Source organism: Triticum aestivum, chromosome 3A (genome assembly GCF_018294505.1).
Source record: "Triticum aestivum cultivar Chinese Spring chromosome 3A, IWGSC CS RefSeq v2.1, whole genome shotgun sequence".
NCBI classification, from domain to species: domain Eukaryota; kingdom Viridiplantae; phylum Streptophyta; class Magnoliopsida; order Poales; family Poaceae; genus Triticum; species Triticum aestivum.
Genome location: NC_057800.1, coordinates 636,959,755 through 636,969,289, shown reverse-complemented (window position 1 = coordinate 636,969,289; position 9,535 = coordinate 636,959,755). Strand labels below are relative to the sequence as shown.

General features: G+C 47.4%; 2 protein-coding genes across 2 annotated transcripts; both read right to left on the bottom strand.

Annotated features, from left to right (window-relative positions):
* Positions 1 to 998: 998 nt before the first annotated feature.
* On the bottom strand, positions 999 to 2,275 carry LOC123058861 (extradiol ring-cleavage dioxygenase). The gene is made up of 3 exons (XM_044481536.1): positions 1,871 to 2,275; positions 1,401 to 1,771; positions 999 to 1,303 (listed from the first exon to the last, which is right to left on the bottom strand). Exons 1-3 carry the CDS (start codon positions 2,162 to 2,164, stop codon positions 1,111 to 1,113), a joined length of 858 nt encoding a protein of 285 aa, XP_044337471.1. The 5' UTR covers positions 2,165 to 2,275; the 3' UTR covers positions 999 to 1,110.
* Positions 2,276 to 4,939: 2,664 nt separating this feature from the next.
* On the bottom strand, positions 4,940 to 9,334 carry LOC123062783 (extradiol ring-cleavage dioxygenase). The gene is made up of 2 exons (XM_044486449.1): positions 8,861 to 9,334; positions 4,940 to 5,702 (listed from the first exon to the last, which is right to left on the bottom strand). The coding sequence occupies exons 1-2, from the start codon at positions 9,221 to 9,223 to the stop codon at positions 5,139 to 5,141; spliced, it is 927 nt and encodes a 308-aa protein (XP_044342384.1). The 5' UTR covers positions 9,224 to 9,334; the 3' UTR covers positions 4,940 to 5,138.
* Between the last annotated feature and the right edge of the window lie 201 nt (positions 9,335 to 9,535).

Genomic DNA, 9,535 nt, shown 5'->3' with positions numbered 1-9,535 from the left:
CGTGCGCATGCAGCGGGGATACTTTATTTGTCGCTCAGCGCGGAATATAGTTAGAGCTTCCCATCGGTCGCCCAACGTTGGGCCGGCCCATTTCTATTTTTTCTGTTTTTTTTATATTTTTATTTTTTTCCCTTCCAATTTATTATTTCATTTTCTCATAAATTAATTTAATTAATTTTACAAAGTTTCGTTTTTTGTACTAATTTTTGTCAAATCTTAGAATTTCAAAATTTGTTACCACTTTCAAAAACATTTCGAAAATGCATTATTTATTTTCATTCTAAATTTGTTTGAAACTAAAAAAGTTCGCATTTTTAAAAAATGAAACTTTTTAAGATTTCTAAAATAAATATTATTTAAAAATAATAGAAATTCGAAAAATATTCATTTTATAGAAATGTTCACAAATTCAAAATATTTTTCGTGATCAAAAAGACATTTTTGAAAATTGATTTGAATGTTCAAAACAAGTTTCTATTTTAAAAAATTATTCACAAATTCAAAAAATGTTCGTTTTTCCGCCTTAAAAATGGTCATGTTTTCAAAAAGTGTTTGTGCATTTAAGAAAATCTTCCTATTTCAAGTTTTGTTTTCCTTTTTCTAGAAATTAACTTTTTTAAAAAAAATGCTCACATGTTTTTAAAAAAATCAGGAGGTCACCACAACCTCGACAAGGAGGCGGACCTGAAGGAAAAAAAATGCACGAATTGGGTAGTGGCCGCTACTCCCACCAACCCCACTACTATAAAGATCTCGCGGACCAAACATGACCCGCGAGAGCACCACAATTCTCCGCTCTCTCGCCCCACTATTGTGTGGAGACCGTTTTGATGGACACATCAATTATCTCTCTCGATGCTTCTCGCATCTCTTCCGTTGTAACGCACGGGCGTATGTGCTAATAATAATAATCTAAAGTGTGTACTCTAGATTCCTAGCTTTCAACTACAAATCCTCAAGTTTCAAAATAGAGTCGTGAGAATATAGACATTATAAAATAGAGCTAATATTTTTTCTTATTGTAGAAGATAATACAATCACACACACAAAAAAGTTCATTTCTCATGGCCTCAACCAATTTATTAGTACAAACCAAATAACTCAAGGCCGTTATATCTTTGTGCTGAAACGGTATGAAGAGTAGGAGATGCTGGTGTTGGTCCAACTGTGGTGGATCAGCTCCGCCCTGGACTCCTCCCCGGCGGCGCCGAGCGCGACGTGCAGCGGGTAGAAATGATGCGGCGATGGGTGCGCCACCTCAGCGTGCGGCGCCTTCTCCTTGTATCGCTTCACGTCCTCGTACCTGGCCCATGCCAATGATGCGAATGAGAACGTGGAAACAAAAATCAACACGACCACGACGGCCATCGAGTTTCCAGTCAAGTTCGTCTCAATAGTACCTCCCGTCTATGAGCGAATCCTTGAGCCAGGTGTCGAAGTCGGAGGCCCACTGCGGCGGCGGCGCGTCGTGAGGCCCCATCCTGGCGAGGTTGTGCGTGGCGGTGCCGGAGCCGAGGATGAGCACGCCGTCGTCCCGGAGCGGCGCCAGCGCCCTGCCGACGTCGTAGTGGTACGTGCCGTCCCTCTCCGTCTGCACGGAGAGCTGGCACACCGGGATGCCGGCGTCGGGGTACATGAGCATCAGCGGCACCCAGGCGCCGTGGTCGAGCCCGCGGCCGTGCTCCTCGCCCACCGGCCCGAACCCGGCGTCCTCCAGGAGCCTCTTGGTCCTCTCGGCCAGGTCAGGCGCGCCGGGCGCAGGGTACGTCAGCTGCGTGCGCATACGTGCGATCGAGCAATGTCAACTTGCATTCGTGACACATTTGCAGTAGGAAAGAGGAGACGTCGACAGGGGCGGCCAGACTGGGACCTTGTACATCTGGTCCGGGAAGCCATGGAAGTCGTGGATGGTGTCGTTGGTGCCGCGGACGACGTTGACCGCCGGGGCGTCCGTCTCCCAGTGACCCGACACCACCAGGATGGCGCGCGGCGCCTGCGTGCCCGCGATCGCCGCCGGCAGCCACGACTGGAAGAAGCTCCGCGCCGGGATCGTCTCGTCGATGCAGACCGTCGGCGCGCCGTGCGACAGGAAGAAGGTGTCCATGGCAACCTCCGGCGGTGGTGTCTGATACTTGGGTTTGGGCTTGACTTGGCTCTGTCCCATCCATCACCGGCAGCCCGTCTACTTATGGGCGCTGCCAGCGTGGTGGTTGATGGGGTTCGTCTGACTTGGTGACTTTCTCAGCACTTCTCCTTTTGACATTCTCGTGTGCTATGTTACATTTGAGTTCTTAACGTAATCTGTCAGAGTAAAATATAGTTGCAAGGAAAGGAAGTCAATAGATTCACTATGTGGGGTACTATAAAAGATAGTACTGTGCAAGAAAAGAGTATACTCTCGGAGAAATGTAAGACTAACTACAGTCGAGAGTTGAGTTGATATCCTATTCTATGCTAATTGAACACGTGACCCCTTGAAGAAAATATCCATGAAGGGAATCACTAGGTTTACTTTGTGGGCTAAAAAACATTATATGAAAAATCTCTGTGTAGATCTTCTGACCCCTGGATTACTTCGTTGGGAAGAACTCAGCAGCTAACCTATAAGGCCATCCATCGGAAAAAGAGAGCTAAAAGGTGATCATGGTGTCTAATAAGTAAGCGTAACCATCTTTATCAAGTTAGTCTGCTTACCAGCATATACATGACTAATATGGCTACATAACTATGGTCGTCTACCGCTTCAGTCTAACTTAATGGCTAGTGGCAGTTTATTTTGTTGTTGCTTTTGTTCTTCTTCCAAAGATGAAGCAACAATTCATCATCTTGTCTTGATGGTGTTTGTTACCGATAATTGTTGCGTTTAACAATTTATATCAGATCTTTGGTAGCACCGAACTGGGCGTAACTCAGATGATTAGATTCCTTGTGGTGGAACCAGCCGCCTGGGTTCAAGTCCTAGACTTGGTTCAGTCTTTCCGGCAATGTTTGTTCACTAGGAGGAGATGTTCCTGCCGACTACGAATGTGCATGTGCATGTATGTGGGCATCTTCGTTGTGCTGTGTTAGAAAAAGATCTTTGGGTAGCCCACTCACACAATTTTTTCAAAGGGGACAAGTAAATTAAAAAGTTGTGCCGCCAAGTCAAGTATTGCATGCACCATTTATGTTGGCACGAGGCCTCTATGCGCTTCTTCGTTGTTGCATGTGTCGTAGCTAGAGATTGAAGCCGTCTCGGCTAATATAAAAAGTAAACATTCAACAACAACATCATGGCTTTCAACTAACATGCTACTGACTTCCAATGGCGGAGCCAGGAAATTAAGATTAGGGAGGCCAAATGACATATTTTTTTTATTACAGGGGCCAAACTACACTGATGCATGTATTTTTTTCCTAATTTTTGCATTGTTCATCTCCGAACTAATAGCAAATCAGGGATGTCAGGGGAGGCCAGGGCCCCTGCCGGTCCCCCCTGTCTCCGCCACTGCTGACTTCCAATAATCACAAAAAATAGTTCTCCCTGTGTGGCAAATGGCATCCAATGTCACTCCATTTCCACAACATTCAAATTATGTTAAAAAACCATTCAACTTATCATAATCCTAATTTCAATTCTAGATCCTAATTTCCAAGTCTTATGCTACCCGCGAATGAGCAAAATCCCAATGTTTAACAAAGAACACCAACTATGAACTCTCACGTCACCAACTTCATCTAAAATCCTCAACTTTCAACCCTCACAATATCAACTTCTAAATAATCAAGATCCCAACCCAACTCCCATCCCCAACTTTCAACTCAACAAATCTGAATTTGAGCCATCAAGTCCTAGCTTCCATCCCCGTAACCATGAAGTTACAATTAGCAAGCTACTAGGTTTCAGCTAGGAAAATTTTAATAAGAAGGAAAAGCAGGAAAAAACTTATCGGGCTATATGCGCCAAGGGGTGTGGTTGGTGAGATAGGTGTCGACCCGATCCGTCTGTTGGGAGAGCTTCCACAACGTGGTGTTTGCACCCCCAAGTATACAAGCAAAAATGGGAGCCACATGTTGCGGTGCCCGCTTACAAGTGAACCTATCGTCCTCGATAAGCTTGATGATTCTCTTGGTCATGCCTCATGTACCCGGTGCTAGGTATGTCAACTACATACCTCTAAATAATATTGCTACTACGTTACATTGGATTTGTGGTATGCAGTTTCTTATCTTGGACCTATGACCAACTAACAACTTGTTGTCTCCATTATATTCTCCTCCATCACCCCAATTCTGCCATCTTGCGGTCACCCAAGTTCAGTGTTCTGGGGAGGGTATGTTAGTCGATCTCACCCATTGTTCTCCTGCAGTCGATCTCACCCATTGTTCCTGTAGCTGATCTCGCCATTATTGTTCTCCTCCATGGCTCCACCCACATTTGAGGATGTTGTTTCTACTTCCTACCTAACGTATTGCCATTGTGCGCCTTTTAAGCTTGAAGACCGTAAAGGACATTACTCTGAGGAGATGTGCAGGGGAAGTTTCACTAGTGGGCCTGTCGTGCTTAATTAAACCGAAATGATAAGTGCCACACATGTGACACAAAGCACTCCAGGCATAGTGTCTTTTACAACTGAAGTTGCCATCCGAAAAGAAGTTGACATGCTTGATAATTAAAGTTGCCATCCTCGCGTCACTAAACTTGCCATAAAATACGTTCGGAGTTGCCATGTGTTGGTGCCACACGTGTGGCACTTATCAGGGTCCTAATTAAATTACAACCATTGATTCTTGATTGGCCCGTAAAACCCCATGTGTCTAGCAAAGCTCCTAAAATAAAGATCGTGTGCTCGTTCCCTCACTAAAAGAGTGTGTGATTTACCGTTGCTGTTGTGTTGTTTCAAGGCGCCTCGATCAAAGTGTTGAAAAATTATGAACTCTTTCACAGACACGAACAGAATTATGTAAAAGATGCCATGTAAGACAGCAAGAGTAATACACTGTAAGGACCACGACCCAACACGAAAGCAAGTGATCTTTCACAACGCATTTCAAGACCCACGAGTCCACCGCACCTAGCGTAATAACATGCTTATTAGTGCCAACCAATCCACCGACGCTCGCACTAGTCAGCTGCCAACACAGCTCGATGGAGGCCGTCAGTTCTTGGTGGTGAAGCGATACGAGGCGTACGAGAGGGAGGCGTTTGTCCAGCTACTGTGGATCAGCTCCGCCTTGGACTCGTCACCGGCGGCGCCGAGCGCGACGTGCAGCGGGTAGAGGTGCTCCGGCCGCGGGTGAGCCATCTTGGCGTTGGGCGCCTTCTCCTCGTACCGGTTCACGTCGTCGTACCTGCCGCCGAGAAGCGAGTCCTTGAGCCAGGTGTCGAAGTCGGAGGCCCACTGCGGCGGCGGCGAGCCGGAAGGCCCCATCTTGCGGAGGTTGTGGGTGGCGCTGCCGGAGCCGAGGACGAGGACCCCCTCCTCCCGGAGCGGCGCCAGCGCCCTGCCGAGGTTGTAGTGGTAGGCGGCGTCGCGGTCGGTCTGCACGGAGAGCTGGCACACCGGGATGTCGGCGTCCGGGAACATGAGCATCAGCGGCACCCACGCGCCGTGGTCCAGCCCGCGGCTCCGGTCCTCCTTCACCGGCCCGAACCCGCCTTGCTCCAGGAGCTCCTTGGTCCTCCTGGCCAGATCAGGGGCGCCCGGCGCAGGGTACTTGAGCTGGACGGTTCCAATGGTACACTTCAGTTAGTTCAAGCAGAGAAGACTGACAACGATGCCCATATAGCTGAAGCTTGAAGAAGTTACGTCAAACTGAATTCATTCAGACCATTTTTAACTAATTCAAATTTTAAACTGACCGTGTTTATCAACTGTTTGGCTGGTGCAAACAAACATGGGATCTTTCTGCGGGAAGGTTCGCACGCAGTAGGCGCTGAAACTGAGTTGCTCAAGGCTATATCGACGCACGTCACCGGACCAGAGTATCGAATTGAGTATCGAATCAAGTAGTAGTAGTAGGTGGGGAATCATTCTTGGATGCTCATTTCGACCACCTCTGACGCCTGAATTGTCTTACTGTGGTGGTTGTTGATCAATCATCAACCTTTCAAATGACAGTGGCAAGCCCACCATACCGGAACCGGATCCGCTAACATTGAGAAGGAAAGTTAGAGAAGCTATAATACTCTAACTTTCCTTCTTTCTTTCATATGATTATGGCTAAAACAATTTAAATTAATTTACAAATTGATGATCTATCATGTACATTTATAATAATTACATACAAACAAATTGATGGTGAAATAAAATTAATTTTAAATTATTTATATCTACAATAAATACCAATAGTAAACAACCTACTAACTACCTGCTAACAGTCCCTAACTTTTCTTTTTCATTTTACACTAGGCAAACAGTGTAGCACTGTGACTTTCCTTCATAATGTTAGAGGATCCGGTTCCCACCATGCCTACACCTTAGATGATGAGTAAGCCCATCCCATCGATATCCACATGGGCCAGGGGGTTGGTGATGCTCAGATTGGGTAGGTGTTGCATATATTCCATTTCCTGTGCCTACAAAATGATCTAGTACAGGAGTCGGTACAGGACGGCCATATCCCAACCACTTGTGACAGTGCAGGTGCCGATTGTATATCATAAATTTCTATTCAGTACGGCGCTCCTTATGTCCAGTTGACCAAATTATCCGCCGGGGATACTATTTGGGCCTCATCATTGGTTCAAAGAAATATCATAAGAATTTTGGAGAATTATGTATTTTGTATAATTCTTGTCTCCATGACTTGTTTGGTTTATGGGGTTGGAATTGAACTAATGAGAATTTTTGCTACGGTCACTTCTGAATGGAATTCGGAAAAAGAATAAACCATTTGTTTCTATGGGAACTATGGCATGCACCTAATTACTGTTTCTTGTGATGCAAACAAACAATTTTCATTACACAATTTGTGTGATTTCAATTCATATAGGGTTCAATGTGCCATGATACCCGAATCTTGCATTTTTAATGTTGTTGTGCTTTTAGGATTCTACGAGTCAAAGAGGCCCGAATATGCGACATCTAAGATCATAGTCAATTTTTTTGGTGTCTTCTTTGTCCGGTGACATGCCCTTCTACCTCGCCCAACTGATTGTCTCCCCAACCTGTGGTAGAAATTGCTTTCATGTTGCTTCACCGGCTCAGCTAGACCCACTAGTCGAACTCTAACCGCATCCTCTCCTCCCCCCATTTTGTTGTCTTCATTTTTTTTCGAGAGTACGCCAATGGCGTACCTTATCTTTATAGAAGATAGAAAGAATTTACAAGAGAGGCACGAGCTAGATGCTAGGATCTAAGCTCGGCCAACACCCATTACACCCAAACTACACTACTCTTTAGAGCTACTCTCTCACAAAATGTGTTAAACCTCCAACTCCTACACCGGCTTGTCTCCATTGCTTTACTGCTCTGAATATCTCGTCAACCAATTCTCTTGGGGTTCGCTGTTGCTGTAGCCTATTGAACACACGCGCGCTCCGTTGCTTCCACAACTCCCATCCGACCACGATGACGAACATGTCGTAGCCTCTCTTAAGACCCTTAGGCATCCCCGTCCTAGTCTCGATCCACCAATCGAGGAAGGTATCATCCACCACCGGAGCCCGCGTATTTAGGGCTAGGTCTTGAAAGCAGGTGTGCCACACCTGTCGAGCATAGCCACATTGTACCAAGATGTGTTCGGCATTGTCTTCATCTTGCAAGCATGTGTAGCATGCAGACGGTCGGTCTTGTAATCCATGCTTTGCCCTTCGGTCAGAGGTCCAAATACGGTGCTGCACAGCCAGCCAGATGAAGATTTTACACTTCAAAAGTGCCCAACTTTTCCAGAGGCAGGAGGCATACGGAGCCCTTTCATCACCGAGGCAGAGTCTTTGATAGGTTGACTTGGCAGAGTATAATCCAGAAGGGTCAGCAGGCCAAGAAAAACAGTCTGGATTGCTCGCAGAGTATAATCCAGATGTTGTCTTCATTTTCACCTCGGCTCGCTGGGGGTAATTTGAAGCCCAAGAAGCAATCCCCTAAACCAGGCACCAAACCTTAACGCCGCCTCGCATCCACTACCGCCCCACAGGCCTTCTTCTCTCACCCTCTCCAGTGGCGGGGTGCACCCTTACGGTTGGGAAAGTGTGTGCGACATCTTATCGCACCTCCTTAAGGACATGTTTATGGACCTAGAGGAGGTGCAGAGACAGTGACTCGGCGATTATTTGAATTCATGCTCTAGTTAATTCATTCAAAATTTTGAACTATTAAAGAGAGGCGGACAATATATTTCAACACCGATGAACCATTAGACACCACACCGGACATTCCAAATAGGTGGCGAACAATGTATTTTGACGAGGCCTTGTTCACCACCCCTCTGACGAATGCTGATTAAGCATCTACACCGAGTCCAGCGGCCTGCTAGCTGATTGCTAACGATCGCTTGCTAAGTTGCTAACTACGAACTGTAGCCATCCGCCAAAGCGTATTCTCAATATGTACAATTTTTCAAGTTAACGATGTTGCAGGATATAACACTTATTTTTTCCTCACGAACTGTAGATGTCCGACTTTTTTGAGCAAGTTTTGGAAAGGAAATACTACCAACCAATTCTGGCATGCGCCCCTGCCATGGCCAATCCCCAACCAAAACCAGACAACGGCGCAATCCGCCAGTTCTGGCTATTGGAATGGAGCAGCGAATCCACCCAGATTCTGATCGACCCAGCCAGCTAGAACTACATCAGATAGGTCGAACCAAAAACGAGAGGGGATTCCCGACGGAATCGCGCACGAGAAAGAAAGAAAAGGCAAGACGGGGAACGGACCTGGTACATGGACTTGGGGAAGCCGTAGAAGTCGTGGATGGTGTCGTTGGCGCCGCGGACGGCGTTGACGGCCGGCGTGGCCGTCTCCCAGTGGGCGGACACAATCAAGATGGCGCGCGGCCGCTCCGGGCCCGCGACGGCCGCCGGCAGCCACGACTGGAAGAAGCTCCGCGCCGGGATCGCCTCGTCGATGGAGAGCGTGGGCGAGCCGTGCGACAGGAAGAAGGTGTCCATGGCGGGCGCGGCCGGCGGGCGCCTCCCGGTGGCGGCTTGTGGCTGGTTCGGGTGCTGGTCGTCGCCGCGCGGCTGTGGAGACGCGTGCCTGTCCGGTTTGGGCTTGGCCTGGCTGTGGGTCTGCCCCATCGCCGCCAGCGGGGGCTTTCCTTATTGTGCGCGCCGCGGGCGTTGGTGCTGAGATGGTGGTGACGCGGTTTTGGGTTCTCGGCTCGGGCGTTTTTTGGAGGATGCTCGTGTGTCGCGTGGTTGGTAGGGGTAGGAGAGGAGAGCCCAGGCGCGTGCTCCTGCTGCTTCTTTCCTCTTCTTGCCTTCCCATGTTTTGGCACCGACAGAAATGAGTCAATGATGGCATCTTTCTTTCTTTTATTTTTGATTGATGAGAAAGAGGTATTTTCCCTTTTAACAATGGACATAAAGAGGGCATTTTTTTAACAAAGT

Excerpts from the sequence above, each read along its gene's own strand:
- LOC123058861 (XM_044481536.1), bottom strand. The coding sequence starts at position 2,164 with ATGGGACAGAGCCAAGTCAAGCCCAAACCCAAGTATCAGACACCACCG. Across the intron at positions 1,772-1,870 it reads TCCCGGACCAGATGTACAAG|CTGACGTACCCTGCGCCCGG; the intron begins GTCCCAGTCTGG and ends ATGCGCACGCAG. Across the intron at positions 1,304-1,400 it reads GATTCGCTCATAGACGGGAG|GTACGAGGACGTGAAGCGAT; the intron begins GTACTATTGAGA and ends GGCATGGGCCAG.
- LOC123062783 (XM_044486449.1), bottom strand. The coding sequence starts at position 9,223 with ATGGGGCAGACCCACAGCCAGGCCAAGCCCAAACCGGACAGGCACGCG. Across the intron at positions 5,703-8,860 it reads TCCCCAAGTCCATGTACCAG|CTCAAGTACCCTGCGCCGGG; the intron begins GTCCGTTCCCCG and ends GGAACCGTCCAG.